Source organism: Protomyctophum parallelum, assembly GCF_964188405.1.
Source record: "Protomyctophum parallelum genome assembly, chromosome: 3".
Taxonomy (NCBI): domain Eukaryota; kingdom Metazoa; phylum Chordata; class Actinopteri; order Myctophiformes; family Myctophidae; genus Protomyctophum; species Protomyctophum parallelum.
This window is the reverse complement of record NC_139698.1, coordinates 52,472,737-52,495,444: the sequence shown is the minus strand read 5'-3', so window position 1 is coordinate 52,495,444 and position 22,708 is coordinate 52,472,737. Positions and strand designations below refer to the sequence as shown.

At 43.0% G+C, this 22,708-nt stretch overlaps 1 protein-coding gene across 1 annotated transcript in view; it reads right to left on the bottom strand.

The window, feature by feature from the left end:
• Positions 1-22,240, bottom strand: part of slc9a1a (solute carrier family 9 member A1a) — a 47,817-nt gene extending 25,577 nt beyond the window's left edge. Inside the window, exons 1-2 of the mRNA XM_083760899.1 lie at positions 21,111-22,240; positions 998-1,470 (exon numbers count right to left, since the gene is read on the bottom strand). Of these exons, the coding sequence (XP_083617025.1) occupies positions 998-1,470; positions 21,111-21,429 (792 nt within the window). The 5' untranslated portion in view covers positions 21,430-22,240. The remainder of the gene's footprint in view (positions 1-997; positions 1,471-21,110) is intronic.
• Between the last annotated feature and the right edge of the window lie 468 nt (positions 22,241-22,708).

The window sequence follows — 22,708 nt, the reverse complement described above, 5'->3', positions numbered from 1 at the left end:
TCACAATTCATGAAAACCATGCAAGGCACCAACCTGCTCAACAGTAGCAGGTTCAGTGTCTTGCTCAAGGACACCTCACCACGCAGCCAGGAGGAGCCGGGGATCGAACCAGGAACCCTGCGATTCCAAGACGGCCACTCTACCTCCTCCAGAGTCACTGGCAACTGTAATTCTGAGAGTGTAGCAATGGACCCCTTTTGAGAGGTGCTAGCCCCTCCTAAGACCAGCTTTGAGGGTTTGTGTAAACACAAACATTTTGCTACCACCACCTATGTTTTTTTGTATTATTCTTCCAGGGGCCACAATGGGGGGGGGGGGGGCTCCGTGGGACGCATTTGGCCCGCTGGCCGCCAGGTGAATACCACTGCCTTAAATCATGCATCCAAGCATTACGGTCAATTGGTTACATTTGTACAATCTCAGAGTGACATTAACACTGAGGATTTTACAGCGTATACCTCCTCTGTGCTGTTTTTCCCTGTTATAGCACACCAGCTTCCTTAAGAGACACATAAAGGAGTGGTCACAGAGGATGGGCTAATAAAAAGAGTCAGATGTAGCCAGTGGAAAAGTGTTGTCTGTTGTGAGTCTGTTGTGCTTTCGGTGTTAACAAGCAGTATTAAGAATACTGCCCACAGTTGGGTAGTCATCCAATAATCCCAAAAGGCCATTGTACTTAAAAATAGGAAGAGCATACAAAGAAACCACTATGTAAATGTAATGGTTATTTGAAAATAGACTTGTTAACAAGCAGGCCATCTGTCAATATCACAGGTTTACACACCTATTACATTAGTACAGAAAAGTAAGCGTGAGCTAGTTTACGGATGAATGCAAAGACACCAAACATTTGGACCTTTGCCAGTGCACGATTCCAGCTCAGTGTTCAGCAACGCCGAAAATACTATTATCATTTCTTTGGGAAATCAATGGATCTGTGATTCTGTGGCGGCCTGCTTTTAGCCCGGATTCCCCCCCTCGCCCATCAATCACTCACCACGGTGACGGCGTCGTTGAGCAGCGACTCGCCGAACACCAGGATGTGCAGCAGCTCGTTGATGTGGATCTCCTCGAAGACGGCCAGCACGGCCACGGGGTCCACGGCCGAGATGATGGAGCCGAACAGCAGGCAGGGCAGCAGCTCCAGGCGGTTCAGGTCGGACGGGTTGCCCGGCTGGATCAGGCTCACGGCGTACAGGCAGCCCCCGATGAAGAAGGTGTTCCACAGCGTGCCCACCACGGCAAACACCAGGATGGTGCCCAGGTTCTCCATGAAGGGCCGGATGGGTAGGAAGTAGCCAGCGTCCAGGATGATGGGCGGCAGCAGGCAGAGGAAAAACAGGTTGGAGTCCAGCACGGGGGGCACCTGCTCACCTGCCAGCTTGATGAGCCCCCCGACCAGCAGGCCCACCACGATCAGCAGGCAGCTCTCGGGCACGATGCCAGACAGCCGAGGGATGAGGTGGAACCCTGGAGAGGAGAGGTAAGAGGAGGAGGAGGTGAGTGCAGGAGTAAGAAGAAGGAAGGGTGACAACAGGGAGTGGGGTGACAATGACTGGGATGACAGGAGATAAGGAAAGGAGAGAGGGGTGATGAGAGATCAGGACCGAAGGAACTGAGGCCCCTTTTCCACCGGTTGGTTCCCAGTGGGAACCGGTTCAGTTCTTTTTGGTTTTTAGTCCATGAGCCAGAGCTCCAAAATTGAAACGTAAATCATGAATTGAGTGTGCAAAACCATACCTATATTAGATTGTTATCACCATTAAACTCTCCCAATTGAGTACTTACACGAAGAAAATGATTTATTGTATTACAAGTTTTACATTTTTAAATATGCAAATGAGGCATTATGTAGGAAAATATGCAAAATAATCAAAAACATGAAAAAGCTACTACTGTGGAAGGGTTATCATGTATTAATTTACTTGTATTGATCCTATAAACAATTTAATATAGGGTATAGTTTGCCCACAAATTTTGGAGCTCTGGCTCATGGACTAAAAACCAAAAAGAACTGAACCGGTTCCCACTGGGAACCAACCGGTGGAAAAGGGGTCTGAGAGAGACAGACGGGAGACTGGAGATACGTACAGAAAGAATAGAAAGAGATTTGAAACATAGTTATAAAAGCATACTGTATAGCACATGTGACAGTGTAGTGTACTGTATGTGTAAGGGAGAGAGTGAGAGAGAAGAGAGAATGTCTGCGTTTCAAGGAAAATAATCAGTATTCCCTTGTATTGTATTTCCTCGTATGACGCACGTCCCATGCGCTGTGACAGCCACCTGAAACTCAATACAGAGACGACCATTATGAGAATAATCAGCCATGACAACGGCAGACTAGGGGAGAGTACGCAGACATATTAAATTCATATTCGCTTTTTCACGGTGAGCAGTTTCTTTCATGGTGCCACACTAGACCAACAATGCCAATCAAAGTGAATGGAAAAAAACAGGCCACTGCTTCAAGCTTTATATGATTTCCATCGCATCTTGATAGTCAATCTAATTTTCAAGACGCGACTGTGCTACCGGGCACAGTGAGTGAAATTTGCAGGAAATGCAGTGTAATGTTTTTCATAATCCGTATTCCGCCAGGCTGATGAAACACGTGGTGGTGCATGCCTGATCTTCATTCATTCTGCTACACTGACAGACTGGAGCGTGTCTGCTTGGAGCAGATAAAGCACTTCGGGGGGGGAAATACAAACACTGGGACGACTTTGGGCATGTGTGAGAGGACATGACATGAACATGAACTGAGTGATGTGAACTTGCACACAGTGTCAAAGAAGCAGAAGCATCGAGGTTGTGCTAGCCTGTACAGTTGCTGTACAGTTGCTGATGACACATACAGCATGGTCTGTGACTTCCTAAAAAGGAAAAGAATGGAAATTGTCAAATTTGTCATGCAAATCATTTGATGGTCTCCACAGGCCTTGGCTGACGTTCTCATCATACATGTCAGTAAACTCACACAATGGAAATGGGCCTATAAACCTTAAGTAGTAGATGGTGCTGCTAATTATAAGAAAATGTTGCACTTCATATTCTTTACTTTCTAATTAAATTTCTGAGGGGTCAGATTTAACTGAAATAAGGTTCTGCTGCAATTAGCCACCATCTAATTCGCCCATTACTGCATGCTCACTAAATTGTCATTTCAAAACATAGCAGGACGGCATGACTAATAGGATTCCACAAAAGGAAGAACAATCCTGAAATCTCCTCATTCTGAAAAAGGCTACTGTAGGATATGGAAACCTATGGAATACAGTGAAGGCTGACACATGACACTAGTATATGCAGTAAAGGCTGTACAAAAAAAAATCGTTCTGAAGTTATAGGCCATGAAAGACAACTGCAGCTTTCTATAAAAAGGACCAGCACACAAGGGAGAGTGGATGAAGACTTCAGAACTGGCAGCGCTGCGTGCGTAGCGGCGTGGCCCTCGAGTGAGAATTCTTCACCTAGCTATATTTACAGTTCTACTGCAGCATGGGATCATGACACCTTGCACCTGGCACAGCACCACAAAGAGTACGGGTTGCAGTCAGTAGTCACACCCCATCAAAACACAGGGAAGTTAGAGCTAGCAGGATAATACCTTAGAGTGTCATACTATAATTAACTCAATGTCTGAATGTCTGTCAGAAACACCGCCGTATCTCCTCACCGCCTGCACCAATCGCTCCCACTTTTCACACAGGCATTGACCATAATAATATGGAGGTCTTGGGGGGCACGGTGGCACAGTTGGTAGTGCTGTCGCCTCACAGCTAGAAGGTCCTGGGTTCGATTCCCGCTCGGGGCGCTGTGGGTGCTGGCAGCGTGTTCTCTCCTCCGCGTCATCAGTTCCCATACCCGAGGCGGGGTTGGCGAAAGGGCCTTTCTGTGTGGAGTTTGCATGTTCTCCCCGTGTCCCCTAGGGTAGGTACCCTCACAAAAACATGCAGTAATCCTGGTCTCTAAACTGCCTCCCCCTGGCCAGCCGGGACGCCTGATGGAGGGGAAAGGAACTGGTTGGAATAACGTGTTCCTTCCACGCGCTACGTCCAACCAGGGAAACTCCCCCCTGTCAGGTGTAAAGGAGCAACTTGGACACTCAAGCATGAAGGAAGCATGAGTTAAGTCCGTTGCTCTCCCTAGGTTGGTGGAGGGTGTGTAGAGCCCAGGATCACATCACAGGATGATTGACACAGGGGTGAAAAATGAGTTACAAAATCGTGGGTCAAAAAATATTTAAAAATAATAATAATATGGAGGTCTTAACGAAGCCCTTTTTCCAATTTAACAAATTATAAATGAATAATGAATTTATTAGTGAAAGGCAATTCAAGATATTTATGGGGGGGCAATATCTCACAACGGGTAAGGGCTAGTAAATATAATAGAGACGTCACCGAGAGGAAACCCTGATGCGAAATGGACATAGTGGCCGAACTTGGTATTGCAGCTCGAGCCACCGCTGGGCCATTGACTATCATTGCGCACGTTCGTTCATGTTATTGGGGCAATGACACGTGAACGCTGTTTCATACGTGAACGCGTGCAATGATAGTCAGCGGCCAGCGCGTTCACGATTTGGCCCAATCCATCCCAGAATGCACTCGGTTCCTACCCGGAAAGAGGGGTTTTGAGCAACTTAATGCAAGTGGATGGGAGGAGAAATCTGGTGACGTCTCCATCAATATATACTCTAAGGCTAATACGCTCACATGCTAGAGGACAAAATGAACATACCGCAATTTCTTGCACGTTAATCGCTCACTCACTGTACAGCTGCAGTACACAAGCTCTTCAAATCAAGCCTGGATGATGCGCCGAAAGAGACACCATCTGGCCTGGTTGGCACAGGTTGTGCTGCATTCTGTTTAGGTACAGTAGGTGGGGATCCAGGTACACAGCACAGGTCTGCTGCTCCCCCTTCACCAAAGCTGAAGCGGAGAGCATGCCGCACCTTCTGTTTATCACAGATCCATTAGCGAAAAACACACTGTTTGCTCCTGTATGTTATGAGCAGGCTCCAACAGATAAGGCTATCACCATGGGTAGTCGGCTAATGGAAAACAGTTAAATTGGTCATTTTCCAATACAAAAGTTATTATTGCCTCATACCGTTCCAAGTGCTTATTTAGAAATCTGCTTTCAATGTTGAAAGCAGATTAAGGTTAAGTGACTATGACTTTTGGTATAATCAAGCGGACAGATTCGTCACTGAGTTACGCCCAGGACAGAACTCCCATAGCCCTCAACAGTAAATTGCTCCCAGACTAAACTCACTGATTTACACTACACTTTGGCTCACAAATTGTTTAATTTACCATTCAATACATTTCTAAACCTTAGCATCAATCTCATCCCCTTGCAGACTAATGGGGTGGTTGAAAAGGGTTGAACTCACTGCCAACAACTGTACAACGCTTGTAAGCTGTTCTGGAGAAGAGCTGCTACATGTAGATTAGAAATTGAAGGATGAATGGATGGAATCTCTCCCTCCCCTCTCCCTCTCCCCCCAAGTTCCCAACCCCGCCAGTCTTTGATATTTTCTGGGGGAATACAAGACATCTGAGTGAGGCGGCTCCCATTTGGGTAGTGTGAGGAGGACAACACTCACTAGTGTGTGTCTCAGTCAGCACAAGTTCTTTTGTAGGCGAACAAGTACATCAGTGTCATTCAGAATGCAGCCACATACAGCTGTACTTTCAAAGCCCTAGCTGAGTAAGCTCCGCGGCAAATAATTCAAGGAACTTAACCAGAATTGGCTGGACAGAAAATAATTCATGTTATTTTGTCAGCACATTAACTGCGTGGAAGAAGAAGAGCTTTAGTATAGTATTTATTCATCCATCCCCTTCACAACAGTGGCACTACTACTTGTGAATACTTCTTAGGAATTAAGGAGCTTGTTCAACCAGTTATAAACTGAAAGTGGAAAAAGGCAGGACACAACATAGCTCTGGTCCATAGCTTTCTACTGCTTCTACGATTCTGCCCTGCGCAGTAAGGCTATGGGACTTTCCGTTTTAAATCTCAAATCGAAATCAGACCAGCCTCTCCTCTTTGGCATAAATAAAAAGAACGTTTTTGCTACTCACCAAAACAAAGGCGGGTTGTGTCATTAGAAAGCCTACTTTCCTTAGTGGACGCACTCTAATGACACAAATCGCCTTTGTTTTGGTGAGTAGCAAAAACGTTCTTTTTATTTACGCCAAAGAGTAGAGGCTGGTCTGCATTCATGCGAGCGGCGGAAGTTGAGAGTAACATAGCTATAATGCGCGCATTAGAGCTATGGACCAGAGCTAGACACAACAGTGTCAATGATACGCCAACTTCCTTGTTATAGAATCCAAAGCAACAATACTGGGTTGGGGTTGGCTGCTAATAGAATATGTTAAAAGTTCAAACAAAATCAGTCCTCAAGGGAATGTCTTCTCTACATTTTCATAGTATAATGTCACGGCATTGGGAATGGGAACCATAATGTTACTAATTCAAGACTAACACCCTTGGGGTGCATGTTCAGTTTGTCATCACAGACTTCTTGCTGTAGTGAGATCAAGTTCAGCTCCTGTTATGTCTTGCATGTCTCCTCCCATCTCTCTATCCCTTTTCATATCTCTGTATACTATATCCTATCTCATTTAGAATAAAAAAAAGATATATCATGGGCTCTATTATTGTAGATAAATTGTTGTAGTCAATAGTAATAGTAAAATTGAACATGTTATACTTGGCAAGTTGACTAATGAATACCCATTTATAGCAATGGCGTGGAGGAGTACCGTAATTGCAGGGAGAATGATGGTTACATGTAAAATGTGTACACCTGGTTCCTGCCTAGTAGCACCACAAATGTCTAAGTCTTGCCATTGGGTACCTTGGCAGTGGATGGTGAGGCAGAGGGCTGCATTTCTCATTCACAACACACACTTAATCTATCTGTAAATGCACCATGTATGATGTACGTAACTCGAGAACCGTTCGCCCCACCGACTTCAAATTCGACACACGCGTTCCACACCCCCACAGGGACTGCAGTGCCCGGTGTCGGACACGCGGTTTGTCCAGAACTGCCACAAAAGGCCTCTGCCCAGTGTCCATATATGGAGCTGCCCTGTGGCCTGTTCTGACATCACAACACTCCATATTTGGGCATGCCTGACATCAAAAGTTCACAACACTCCATATTTAGGCATGCCTGACACAGAACCCAAGGGACAGAGAGAGACAGATACAGAAATATCCATATATGGGCATAAAAGGGACACAGACAGACGGGTGGAACGGGTACTCTGACACGGGTATCGCATAGCCGGGTGGGGCATGGATCTGCAACTTCTATCGCCAACGACACAGTGCTCTACAGCCGGGCACCGGGCTAATATAGTCAACTCAAGAAGATGGGGCGACAGGGCCATTTCTGTGGCCGCCCCTACCCTCTGGAATGATCTCCCTAAACACATCCGAGATGCCCCCGCCCTCACTCCCCACCTTATAGCAAGGAATATCACCTCAAATAATAGCCATGTTTTGTGTTCCAGCATACAACTAGAAAAAGTGCCCCTCGGGGCACAGCTACCAGGGCAGGTCAGGTTGTGGCCTCCTGGTGTCGCTATAATAGGCCAATGTGAAAAGGGTGCCATTTCTTCTTACGCCTTTGATGGCAATTGGATGATTTGAGGCATTTTGTTCCAAAAATGTGTTTTGCAAAAATCCACCTGTTGGTGGCGCTATAACAGGCCAATGTGAAAAGGGTGGGATATATTCCTCAGCCTATAGTAGGAAAGTGCGTGAACGATTTCACGTAAATTGCATGCTGCGTTCATGATTTGACACTCTTTGTTCCAAACTTTGAAAGCTAATTATAGCAAATTAGGATGGAATATGAAATATGGGACAGATCCGTCTTGAGCACATGAATATAGAGATGCTGTGTAAAGATTTGGGGGATTTTTGGACAGAATCTGGAGGAGTAATATCAAGAAATGTTTTACAAAAGTCGGCCTCATGGTGGCGCTATAACAGGACGTTCTGGAATATTTGTGGCAGAGGTTAATCGTTGGCATCCAGGGAGTGTGTGTGCAAAGTTTGGCATCGCACGGACAGACGGAGTGCAAAACATACAAAACATGTCTCCACCAGGCCGAAGGCATGGTGGAGACAATACGGTCAGACTGTCCTTTGTCCATCAGTCGACTTGTTGCATAGAAGGCTGCTGGGTCGCAAACTGACAATAAAGTACTATATCATATCATATGAATGATTGAAGCTGTCAACATATCGGGCCTCTAGTTTGAGTCAAGTGGCACAATCTGACTATAAATCCGAGTTTCAGGCTACATCGGCACCTAGATTCCCAACTTGCAAGCTAAATCTAAATGTGTTAAATGTGTAAGTAATATTTCCATATGACAGTTTGAAAGAATGCTGTCCCTCCCCTTTATTTTGTATTTGTTGTATACAGTGGATAAAATAAAAAAAGGTCATATACATTTTGATAAAAGCCAGTGTTATTTATTTGGGGTGCATTGTCTTTGTTCATTAGCTACAACTTTAGTCCATTTACTGGTTTCACTATTGTAAGTCAAACTTTCAAGCTCATCAATTTACCACGACCGTCCTCAAATAAGATGCCAAGTCATTCATTGTTCTGCTGCATTGGTGGCAGTCTTGTCTAGTTATTACTTTGTGTCTTTTCTCCAGAGGCAATCAGTCAGATATTGCTTATTAATGTCCCATTTTGTTCCATCTGCAAAGGGTTATACATTGATAATGATCTGACTGGAGTTTTATCTAAGCCTTGGCAAAAGCAATTTCCGTTAAAGCAGTTCAAATGGACCATTTCTAAATTGTTAGATTGTTAAAGTCTAATAAACAACATGGCCTGCATGCCTTGCTCAAATGTGAAAATCAAGACCACGATTCTCTCACACGTCACAGTTCTAATTTCTTTAAAAACATGTTTTTAACTTTAATGAGGTTTGTGTGGTCTGGCGGCTGGGGGTTTGTGATGTACAGTTTTTTGTCCTTCATTGCTAAATGACGTTTGAGGTTGTTGTAGTAGATTGTTATAGTGTTACCTTGCGGTGCGATGATGCAAATACTGTAATAACTGCTTTTTCATCCACACTGCCTCTTTTTCAGTTTAAACCCATCATCACTCGCCTTGAGGATTTGTTTGCGTTACTAATATATAGATATATGGTTTTTTTGCTTGAAAACCTTCCTTCATACGCTGTCCGAGTAAGCTAATGATAGATAATCTGCGTTTATGCCTCCACCAATACATGCTGTCAGGTTAGTAACAGCAGCGTGACTCAATGGAATCAGTCATTTTAATTAGAAATTAGAACGCATTGATGTGTGGACATCGCCGCTTACTTTTATTTTACGATTAATCATGCATCCCTAATTGGCCTCCCTGTGCAGGAATCATAATTAATGATGATGTGTTAATTGGTGGAACAAATACTAAAAAGATTGTCTTGTATGCATGCCGAGTGTGACAACATTCTACACCTCATTTGGTCAAATTGGAATAGGATTTTTGAGTGGTGCAACCACTCCAATAACAAGAGTACTTTACAAAAACAATGTGGGCTTAACTAAGAGTTGTCTGAAAACGTTTTTTTATTAATTATTACTTGCATAGACTTTCAACTATGACCCAAATTTCACACTCTTCCAAAGTTTCACCTTCCCTGAGCTGTGATTCGTCAACTTTTGAGAGGACATTATATAAATACAGGCTGCACTACACTTACAAACCCTGTTGGCTGTAAAAATGCCTAGGCATAAAGGACGGGGCTAGTACGCAGAAAAAAGGGCAGACAGGTCATCATTCGGTGGATTTAAGTGACTGCCATGGCAGAGTCAATGTGCCAGAGCCTGAATACTGGATCCAGGCGTAGAATGTAAAACCACCCAGTTTCCTTCATCGGTGACAAAAAGGGACAATGAGGCCTGTGAGTGTGAGGCCACTCAGGCCAGGCTGACCAGTCTGAGAATGACTCATCGTTGCAGCGGGTTTTGGACAAGGAACCCTTTACGTGTCAAAACAGGTATACTTAGAAATACTCCGACTCTCTCCAGACACCCAAGGACAGAACACAAAAAGATCGATGGGGAATCTTTTTTTCTTTTAAATAATGAAGAACCCTTCTCTCTGCTCAGGTCCAAATAGGATGTGCTTAGTTTTGCACCGTCCCCTCAAGAGAATGACCTGCCTTGTCTTGTGTTACAGTTAGTGCCCATGGTCAATGGAGGCGTTGTGATAAGGCCTGAAGCACCCAACATGCATTAAGTGGTGACAGCTCACACATTCTGAAATCTCTCCAGCATGATCGCAACTAAGTCCACTCAAGTCTTTGCCCACTAGAAAACATTATCAGGGGTGATAAGATGGTAAAAAGTGAAACCGGCAGGGCTGAAAGAAAAACTCATGGCTGGTTGACTTGTCACGTGACAGTTGTCAAGAAGACACATTTGGAAATTAATAACGAGTACACTTCATTTAGCAAGTTATTCTTCAGCAATACAAAAACTACTTGATGTCTCCATATTGTTTTCTCTGGAATTCAGTGTTTGCTGCTTAATAGTATTGTAATTCCACCCATTGAATGGATGACGAATGACAAACTTCACCAACAACTTCAAGTTCAAGCAGGTGGTTCGAGGTTACTTGTAATAAAGGATGTGCACTTTGTTCTTACTCCACTCCCTACTGAGAACCTTTATGGGCTAAGGTCATTGAAGACAATTAACATACTGTATTATAAAGTCTGTTGCACTATAGTTCACCCCCTCCTTCTCGTCAGTCTGGCGCTGGCCGCTGGCTGTATGTTATCATCTTCAAAGCCAGGAACTCGTTGCCTCGTTGCCAGTTTATCACATTTTCAAAGCGGGCAACAAAAGAATGAATAGCGCATATCGCATAAATGATTAGGGGTGAAAACAATTTTACCTCCCCTTTTGTCGAGGTGGAAGATGGACAATAAAGGGGCTGAACTCTCCTTTGTGTCGTTTCCAAAGGCATCATTTTCCAGCAATGTTTAACACCCAAAGTCCCAAACATCCTGATGTTCAAAGAAGTGTTTTTCTTTTCATCTGACAAAATCACAAACCCTTTGTATTCAGACTGATGCAGACCTTCCTCCAGTCTAGTGCCATGTAAAAGATGCCCCTAATTTGACATTTTTAGTCAAGTCCTATTTTTGGATGCAGGCCATTGTGTTCTGCATCTTTCATACTAAGACCTGTTACGAAATACTATGGATCACACTATAGCAAATCGTATAAGTAAAACATTTGGTAAAAAGCAATATATTACTTACACATTTAGTTTCTAGATATCTGATGACAGTAAGTTTGATTGTGTCACTCTTTCAAGTTAGAAATGTGTGCAAACCTATTGTAACACTCCAGAGCAAGTGTTGTGATTTAAAAACTAAAAAAGGAGAAAAAAAAGATCATGGACATCATATTGCAATATAAGTTGCCCCCTGTTGGTACATAGGGACATACTGTAGCTGTTCCTTGGAGTGGTTGCACCACTCAAAAATAATTTGCCATGGCAGATATTATTGCTGGTGGTTCAATTCTGGCCCAAGCCCTACCTACCATACCTATAGAGTGAAAAATAAACTGCCACAATGACTGATAACAAATTGACAATTTTGGGTATACATACATAACAGAGACATCCCAAGAGTCTCGGAAGTTCCCGGAGTCTCCAACACATTGGCGTCAACTCCCTGTCACCCACAAGAGGTCACAAATCTCCAACAAACCTCCAACAAGAAAGCTAATTTAATATTTGCTTCTTTATTTTTTACATTCTCTTGGTTTTGGTTCACATTCATCACCGTGGTTTGTTTACAATTTAGGCATTTAGCAGATGCTCTTAAAAGTCCACTTCAACCCTTTTGCAACCAGATCTTATGTGTTTTTCGGTATTTTAGTATTTCAAAGTGTTTGTGATGTCACGGACACTGGTCTCACTTCCTTGTCGTCTCAGAAAGACAGCCCTCCGCCTATCCACAAGGTGGGGTGAGTACACCATAGGGCTGGGTGCAATAACCGCAATACCGCCATACCGCCGGTATGTAACGCATACCGCGGTATCGGGTTCATTACCGCGGTTAAATTTTTTAATCATTTCATTTTTTTAATGAAATGATTTATTTTTATTTTTATGAAATGAAGTGTATCATAATAAACAGTGACGCGCTCAGTCAGTCTAATCATGCCAGCAACACAACAACACCAGAGGGAGAAAAAACCATGTGCAACCCAGATTCGGCACAAACAAGGATTGATTGATTGATTGATTGATTGATTGATTGATTGATTAAAATATTTATTAACAGTTTGCAGAATTACACTACATTTCAAGCACAACTCAAATTAATACAAAGACTGTTAACTGTGAGTGGACACTTGTTTACAAGAGGGTCCACCTAAATTCATTTCACTCCTATGCCACAAAAATGTGGAACGCCCTACCAACTGTCATTAAGATGTAAATCCCTTGACTCCACCCACCCCTTTCCCCCCTCACTGTATACGTTTTCCCCCTTTTTACCTCCTTTATGATGATTTCCTGTTTTTGGCTTTATAGAAGTGCATAGTGTACAAAATGATATGATGAATTGAAAATGGTGGACCCTCTTGTAAACAAGTGTAATGCTTTATGGCAGGGGTATTCAATTAGATTAGGCCTCCTATGTGACACAGAGTAGAAAGAAACGTGCCATTTTATCATGACTATTAGTGAGGACCTATTATATGAAGATAGGTTCAAAAGTGGTCCTTTAATGATTACCGTCATTATGGTAATCTCACAATTAATATCGCACACACCATACCTGTAACTTTTATTTGGGGGGGGGGGGCGGTAATAACCGCCATACCGGCGGTATGGGGGCCGGCAATAACCGCGGTAATAAAAATCCCATACCGCCCCAGCCCTAGTACACCAAAGCATTATGGGCATTGTAGTAATCTAGCAGTGTCATCACAGACACTTTGAAATACTAAAATAGTGCCTGGTAATCCAGTCGCAGTGTGACTGTGCCGCGGGTTCGACTCCCGAGCCCGACACGGCCTTTACTGCATGTCTTCCCTCAACTCTCTCCCGTTTCCTGTCAGCCTACTGTCTGTCCCTTCAAAAAACCAATAAAAGGCGTAAGCCGCAAAAAAAATATCTTTAAAAAAATATATATACTAAAATAGCTAAAAACACATATTACCCACATAAACAACATTAAGCAAAAGGGGTGAAGTGGCCCTTTAATCCAATGGAGGGAGCAGAGAAGGTGGTAGATGTGAACATTTTGGCTGGTTGAAGGCCAAGCGTGCTTCTGCATTCCGGGTCATTTGGAGAGTGCACAAATGTTTCACACTCATCACCAAACTGTCAATCAGGCAAGATGGACCAATCACCATTCACTGTACTAGGAGGGCCTAGGACTAGGTGTCCGCTTGTCTACAGAGTACACATCAGTCACAGAGAGGTAAAAGTTCTGCTTGCCTTATCACAGACTGAAAATCTAATCTTGTGATCTCGTGTAGTTTAGTGAGAGTTAATCCTCTAGTTAATCCCATGTTTTCAAACAACAGCGGTTACATGAAAGAATCCTCCAACATCTACAAATACAAATAATAAATATGATATGATCAGCGATCACCATCCAATATGGCTTCCACGAAATAACTGTGGACTTGGACTTATAGAACTCATTGATGTACTAGTAATATCCACTGCATTGGAAAATGAGTATAGTGAGTATGCCAGAAGGACCTTTCCAAACAGTTCCAAGGAAAGTTCAACTGGTTAAATCATTCTATTACACAGCATGGTTGAATGATTGATTCCGATTGGTCAATCGCTGAATTCAGCGGTGTTATTTCTTGATAACAGACTGCTCCGCTCTATAACAGACCGCTGGCTAATCAAAGGCTCGGAGCACTGCTTTTCTGCACTGATTTCATGCTGTACCCAACATGACGACCATGTAAACAAACACATGATGTCATTTAACTAAACATTGCTCTCAAGAATGTTTTTAGAAACATTTGAAGAAAGAAAGACGATGCAGTACCCAAACATTTATTCCATTTGATCAACACTCACTTCGTTGTTTCCGAGGCGACTCGTTGCGCTCTGTGGGGCCAACTTGGTTGAATACTTTCATTACCGCAAGCAAGGAGGTCCATTTATACATTTATATATTAAGTAGCCATGTAATAAGCGGGATAATGTATGGCTAGGTGGTCATTGTTGAAAGATAAATCACCCTCTCTCTGATTTATCTATCAACTATGACCACCTGAAGTCCCATAGAACGGCATTATCATGTGCTGTACCTCAAGGATCTATTCATAGTCCATTATTATTTATTTAAAATAATGCTCTTGCTGTAAAAGAAAATACTACTGTATATTCCCTATGCTATTTGTAGATGAAAAGAAATAAACATTCTTTCCAAGAAACACTTCAAAGCCCTCATCAGTGATGCAAAACTCAGTCTACTTGCCTATTCTACATGGTTCCAAATTCACTGAACTGATCAAATTATCACAAAATATATCAAACAATTTCTAATTTAATTAGGATACGACAACGTATAATGAAATGAGGCTACGTATTCACCGAGACATTGATAGGGTATCATCCACTAGATTTTGGGACATGGCAAAATGTTGTCAGAAATAGCAAATTTTGTGGTGGAATCTGTAGGAATTATTGGGAAAATCTTTCCACTTGTGAATAAGTCTGATCTTCTAACCTACTACAGCTTCCGTGAGTCCCGTGACCACAGAAATGTATCCCTCAACTCCAGAGATAACCAGTCATGGATGAATGTAATGCATAATCTATGTAAAACGCCTTGGATAAAGGCGCTTTAACATTTTAACTATTGGTGCATATAAATGCACCAATACTTCTAGGCCAAAATGTAAAGCAGTGTGGTATGATTAGAACATGAGGCCGATTAGAAAGATTGCGGGAGGAGAATCAGTTTTCCAGCTTGGTCTCTGGACTGGAGATAATTACGGGAAATAATAAAACATTGTAAGACACTAGATATGTCTCATCCTTAGCTGTGTGCGATGGGTGTGGCGTTTTAAGAATATACATACAATCTCTCCCACACGATTAGGACAATGTCACGGCCGGTGTGACTGGGGTAGGGTGAGCCAAGTTCAGCCAACCTCCTATAGCCCTACCTTTGGACTCCATTGTGAGTCATTATTAGGATATGTGCTCTAGCCACTGCAGTATCACCACCGAGTTTGTTTGATTAGCCAGGACAACGTTTTCCTTCTCTTACCCCCATTTCTTTTTTCCGAATAGATTTGTTTTTCCTTCAGAAACAAATACATTTAGGTTTTAAGAAAATCTTATTTGTTTTCCCAATGAATGGTATGGAACATCATATCATTATTTTGTTCTGAAATATTTGACTGTGATACGGATGTACTAGAGAGTTAAGTAATTTCTCAATTATGTTAAGAGACATAATTGTTATATAGTTATATCATATGTATTAGACATGTTTAGAGTTTATATTTTGTGTATTGTACTGTTACTGTATGTTGTGGGACTGTATGTTTATGTAATTCCTGTTGTTGATTATGCAGGAGGAGACTCCAGTAGAGTAGCTGCTGCTACAGTACACTAGTACAGTAGCTAATGGGGATCTAATAAATACATATAAATGTTCTTATTAGTTTTATGCCTCTAAGCTACTTTCTCTGCCTGGTCATCATCAATCTCAGCCCATCTCATGCATGTTTAAAGTAGATAAAGACAGATGATGAAGTATAGCAATACATGGCAATTTCAGGTACTCTTCTTTAATATTTCAACATGAAATCTGAAATATTCTATGCCTGTAGGAGAAAAAAAAGGGATGTGGGCAGGAAAACAAACCTACCTTCTATGATGTCATTGAGCATCATTAAGGGACCCAAGGACCCTCAGACATCACCATCAACATTATGAAAATCACAAAAACATAATTGTCCGGGTGAAAATCTCCCAGGTTTTGTGTTCTAGGGTTAAGTGAACTACTTGCTATGGGAAACCAAACACTACCTGAACAATATTACAAGATTGCAAGACTGCAAGACAGGTAGGCTCACGTCATACAAGGCAGCGGTGGCCGAACGGTTTGCGGAGCGGTCTTGATATCGGAAGGTCGCTAGTTCGTATCCCCGGACCGGCACGTTAAAATGACCACCGCTGAAGTGCCCTTGGACAAGGCATTGAACCTCTACCATGAAATGTTCTATGAGCAGGGCCTGGCTGTAAACAAGTTATTGAGCTTAGTCCAGTTACCCTGTGTAAACATAGTACCTTTCCTTTCCTTTATACCATGGGTTTTCAACAGGTGGTCCGTGGACCACTGGTGGTCCGTGAAGGTGTTGCATGTGGTCCCTGACCATGCATTTAGTAATGTAGGTAATGTAGATTCGTATTTGAATTTATTGTATTGGGTTAGGGTTAGAGAAAGTTGAGAAACAACGCAGTAAATGATCTGGTGACAAATGATGACGCGTCGATGTTGTCAGTTACTGGGAAGTCGGATGTCAAGAACTTCCACAGAAAGGTGAGTTAGAATCTCAAGGGAAACCGTACCGGATTGCCTGGTTGAGTCACCATTATAAGGAAATGTGCCCATAATCAATCGCAAGTGTCTGCTTACTCATAGAGTAAGTTACAATGAACAGCAACATGAGTTTAATATGGAAGGTTAATTTCTTTCCCCCACACCACGGCGGTATCCCCCCTCCCAACACAACGATGGTCCCCAGGTTGATTCTCAGTCAGGGTGGTGGTCCCCAGGTTGATTCTCAGTCAGGGTGGTGGTCCCCAGGTTGATTCTCAGTCAGGGTGGTGGTCCCCAGGTTGATTCTATAGTCAGGGTGGTGGTCCCCAGGTTGATTCTCAGTCAGTGTGGTGGTCCCTGGTTCCTAATCAGTTGAAAACCACTGCTTTATACGGATAAAGGGGTAGTAGACCTTTTCACAATGATATGGGTGACTGTAATTCTGACTAGTAACTACGAAACACATCATTTGCTGTTCTTATAATTCAGCAGGCTACAGTCTCACTCTGACTAGGCTTAAAACAGCACAACTAATATAACAAAACAATACTAAACAATGCCACTAAACATAAATTAAAGATGTAAAACATCAGGGCTTGCAGAAAAGTACAGTAACAGGACACGGTCATCAGCTATCAGAAAGCAATTCTCATTATCCTCACATTCCTATTCAATGATTGAAACGTTGGGACTGCTAGAACTAGATGACAAAACGAAGACATTATTTTACCTATGCAGTCTTAAGATAAAGGCATATATTCACTTGTCTTTCAAAAATACTTTACTTATGTGAACAACACCCCAGAGAGTTTTTAAGTTGCTTGATTCAATATTTAGATACTTGAAATTAGGGATGTAGAAGTTAATTGTTAATCAATGAAAAGTAAAAGTTAATAATTAACGATAATCGAATAATCGGACCCATCGATCCGTTTCAAGCGTAGACATTAACGTCCCATAGCCTGAAGGGATGCAACGCTCACGGAGGCTTCCGTTTCAGACTGAAACTTCAAAATAAAATGGCCTAAAAAGCCATTGCACCCCATCTTTAGTAGGGTGGAAACGGTCTTCCACTGTGATAATGGAATCTAATTAAGCGTTTTCTACGTTTGCTCAGGATGTGGTGTGTGTGAACGCCTTTCCATGATAAACACATTTTCTATGGCTTTGATGTTTGTGGTCCTTAGACTTCCATTGTACATGAAACCATGTGGCAGTGCATGAATACACTCTTTATATTTCAATAACTGTTACTGAAGTGGAAGATAAATGGGAGAAAACAATGACTCGTTCCACTTCTGTTTAAAAGAAAATCCTACTCAGGTTTGGGTCTCCTACCTGAACCATTAATGCCTGCCATGTCCACAATGACAAATATTGACCACTGATAACAGTAGCCTGCCGCCCTACACTGGAAATTCCAGTGTCAATTTAACTATGAGACTGAAAAGATTAACCCTTACACACACACATTTCTACAAGCTCAAGTGTTAAATTAACACTGTAACTGCATAGTCTAATGTGTGTGAACAACAACATAACAACATGATTTGAAGTGTCATGGCTGGTGCCCTTAACTTGCACTCTTAAAGTTTATTTTCTCATTTAAGCTTTGTCAATGTGATAGTACACAAACGTTTTATAGCCACCTATAACCAAGGAAACAAACTCATGTGCCCCACCTTGCAACCCACATACCACTGCAACACATTATCAGGTTCAATGCTGATAGCAACTTAAGGCCAATCTTGAATTTGACCCCTGCTGAATGTTTGATAGGGCTATAAACTATCACTGGCATTCTCACCCACCACAATCATCCTTACTTGGCAACAATTGTGCCTGGAAACAGTGTGGTCTTGTAGTGTAGTGTGGAAAGCCTCTGTGATGCCTACTAGCTTAATTATTCACATAGTACAATAAATGCAGAATGGGGTCATTTGGGTAATAGCTGGTTAACATAGATCCTTTGATAATGTCTAACTGACATTGTTTTATCTGTGTGTGGGCGTCTGTCTGGTGCAGCCCAGGAAATCACAGGCCAAGTTGGCCGAAAAGAAAGATTACGGGTCGGGTGAAGAGGAAATGTAATTTGATCTGTATCACAATTAGAGAAGCTACAATTAGGGAACTGCTAATACATAGGAAAACACTCCATTAAGATATTGTGAGTGTAATTGTATCCCCATGGCAACGGACTTCCACTGCTGGCCTGCTCGCTTTGCCTAAAAAAATGGCAACTAAAAAATACGGGGAAGCAGCTTTTTGCTTCTACGGGCCGTCGGCATGGAACAAGCTCCCACTGTACCTTCGTCAGGCAGCCTCTGTAGACATTTTTAAAGCTCAGCTCAAGACCCACTTCTACAACATTGCTTTTAATTGATCATTTATTTTTTATTTATTTTTGTTATTCATGTCCTCACTGTATTGCATTACTGCTTGTTTTTTTAATGTCGTTGCCTTGCTTTTCTTTTATTCTCCATTGTTCTGTAAAGCACTTTGAGCTGCATTTCATGTCATGAAAGGTGCTATACAAATAAAGTTTTATTATTATTATTATTATTATTATTATATAGATTGAAGAGCTTTCCCGCTAGGGAATATTGATTCACAAGTTGTGTCTCCATTGTTCTGTAAAGCACTTTGAGCTGCATTTCATGTCATGAAAGGTGCTATACAAATAAAGTTTTATTATTATTATTATTATTATATAGATTGAAGAGCTTTCCCGCTAGGGAATATTGATTCACAAGTTGTGTTTACCAAAGATTGGTCTTGGAGAGAAGGGCCAGGCAGTGAATACAGGCGGCATACAGACAAATGGGCACCAGTGTGTCTATGAGCTAGTGAGGTAAGGTCAAAGAGGATAAATCACACTCTGGGCAAGTGTAGTGCAGTGACAGAATATTTTTCAGCAGCCCAGACAGAAACTGAAGGTCACCATAATGTGCTGCTCCGGACACTCCCTCCCTTATTATCGTTCATTCACATTTCATTGAGAGTCGGAGACTCTGTATCGCCACCCATCACTCTTTTTCATCCCTCTCTTTTTCACACTGCATCCTTCATGTGATGTGAACCCCCCTCATCCAGATAAATTAAGCGTCCCACTCCCACTGGGCGAAAGGAGCCAAATCCTCCCTAACATGGGTACAGGCTGGAGCTCAGTCAGAGTCAGGCTCCTGTCGCAGGGCGGCTGGCCTGGTACCCAAATAAAAGACAGCAGGGGACACTGCAGGGCACCGTAGAAAGCATGTTGCATTAGGCCGCTAGAGGAAAACATTAAGAAAGATGACGAAGAAGAACATAGGGAGCCAGCCAGGGAGGGACTGGAGGCAAAGCAGGATATTGTAGACGTTAATTTAGTGTTGTAAGACTGAAGGGAGAGGACGGTGGTGAAATAAGAGAAATTTAGATCAGGTGAGGAGTAGGACAGAAACCTGTGTGTGTCTGTCAAGGTTGGGGGATGTATTCAAAACGTAAGTGATTCCATATCACAGAATTGTAGTACTACTCATTTTGGTAAAATGGCTCAAGATTCATTTTACTCCTGATTGGTTGAAGTAAAAGTGTCTGTGACTGAATGTGGAGTGGCTGTCATCTATGTTTGCAGTTTCAGATTTCCAAACACTTTACTGCACACTTTATTGCAATGGTGTGAATGCTTTGCCTTATAACAGTGAAACTCAATAGACAGACTATAGTCCTCATACCTTCTGCTGTGCAGTGTGTGCTCAATTGTGCTTAGTCATCTGAAACTACAACTAAAATGTATCCCATTACAAAACAGCATACAGACCAGCATACAGACCTACAGGAAAAAAGGAGTGGGGTGGGGGAACCTGTACGGTGCATGACAGTACAGTCTAATGAACTTAAGTTATCTTAGTCTGGCTTAAGTTGTCATCGCTGAGCAAAGAAGCACAAGAATATATCACAACGTGATCCAATCTTTCCACTGAGCACTGTAATCCATCTCTGTAACGGACAGAATCTTGTATCAATAACATAGGGTTAGTGTGCTTGTGCTGTGCTATACATTATGTTAATGTAGTGCAGTTCAGAGGACACCCTGATAAAAACAGCACCTTTAGTTTGACGTAGGATTTGGAACATGTGGTGCATTTAGGAGCAACTTGACTGAAGATGGATGGATCATGGGAACCCTCAGATGTTGACAGGAGAGAGACTTCATCGCCTGTACTAATACAGTTGCAGACTGTACTGAGTATGTTCATGTTGACAGCACTACAGACTACATCACCATTCAATGAACAGACTGTATACTATAGAGTTTGATCGCTCATGTTGACACTGACAGCACCTATACAGCCTACAGGGAGACTAACATCACATGCCTGTACCGAGTTTGTTAGTTCATGTGGTGGCCTTAAAACTGTAGACAAGACTACAGTAGCATTTCCCTGATGTCTGGTCATCAGTGACGCCGGGGTTTCAATTCAATTAGCTGTAAGGTTCAATACTCACCTAATTTCATTAAAGAGGCCAGCAGTACCCATAACGAGATTTCGAATGGGGTCTGTATGTGGTGGTAATCGATTCCGAGGACGGGGAAGTTCTTTTTAATGTGAGTGACGTTGTGATGTCCTCGTCCCGCTTCGTCCATGATTCCGCCGTGGCCGTCGGTGGGCTTCTGGTGGGTGGTGTGGTCCGGGGAGCTGGCAGCCCCGAGGGGCAGAACGGTGCCCTGCAGAAACACCAGCACCACCAGCACCAGCAGCCCCCTGTCAAGTAAAGTCTGGATGAAACCGCCCGCAGGACTCCGTGAAACTGTCTTCGAAGGCATGGTGACGTTCGGGGAAAGGGCGCTCTGTAACAACAAGCACGTCCAAGGAAGTTGACAGCAACTTATGTGTGTTATGAAGTTAATAACTAACTAGATTAAACCCGCGGGGTCTTCTGAAACCAAAACAAATATCCATTTATTGTCTGGGGGGGGAGGTTGTCTTCAGGTAAACGTTTCGTTACTTTATCGCACAAGGCCGTCTGGGGGGAAAGCAGGAAACGAATCCTCATACGGGAGGCTTGTTATCAAACAGAGCTCAGCGCCAGCACTGTAAAACAAAAGCCCTCAAACTTAATTCCTCAAAAAGTGACGAGAGGAAGAAAGTTGTCCGGGGAATCTTGTCGACGACTGACTGTCATTGATGCAGTGAATGTCCTCCTTGTCCGTGAAAAGGTGTCATTGTGGAAGCTGACGAGCAGAAGGACAACGGCATCTCCTCCTCGGCTCTTCTCCCCTCCCAACTGCCCTGGAAAGAAAGTCGTCCACGATGCGATAGTCCTGCCAGACGGGGCTCATCACACGACGTTGACCTTGAGATAGATTGGAAGAAGCGGTCGCGTTGCATTTTTAAGAAGTGTCCCATTCAATCAACTTTGAGTTGTCATGTCCGTGAATGCCGCATTTTCATCATTTCCCGTCCTCTGCAGACAGTACCGTACTGTATGTATGTTGGCTGAGTCTGACCTGCTCAGCTGCTCAGCAGACAGTGCCGTTTGCCGTAGGCTATTTACACACCACCACCAGAGTGTTACTGCATGCAGTGGCGTACATCAGCTAAATACCAAATACACACACAACCTTCACAACGCACACCCTTTCACGGATGATATCTAGATGGGAGGTCGATGGGAGGAGGAGAGGGATGGGGGAGGAGAGATGGGTGGGAGGGGGGTGCGGGTGCCCTCACTATAGTGACACCTATTGGAGAGGAGGCTGAAGGTGATGAACATCTCTGTCCCCCACTACCAGTCGAGTCTATGTACTATGGTCCCGTTAAAGATGGAGTGCTGTGACGTTTTCCCCCTCTAAAACATGATCATCAGGTATAATTATTATGGAGGAAGAAGTTTTTCAAAGAAGTGTACAGTATTTGTTAAAATGTTGTTTTTATGTTGACACGCCTGACGCCTACCAGTTCATTAAGTATGCCTGGTTTAGCTGGTGGGTGGTGATGGGTGGTGATCCACCTGAACTGAAGCCGCACCCACAGCTGTTGATAAAGGGGGAGAGGTTAGGGATGATATTATGATGTCACTATATCACAGTTTCTTTCATTGGC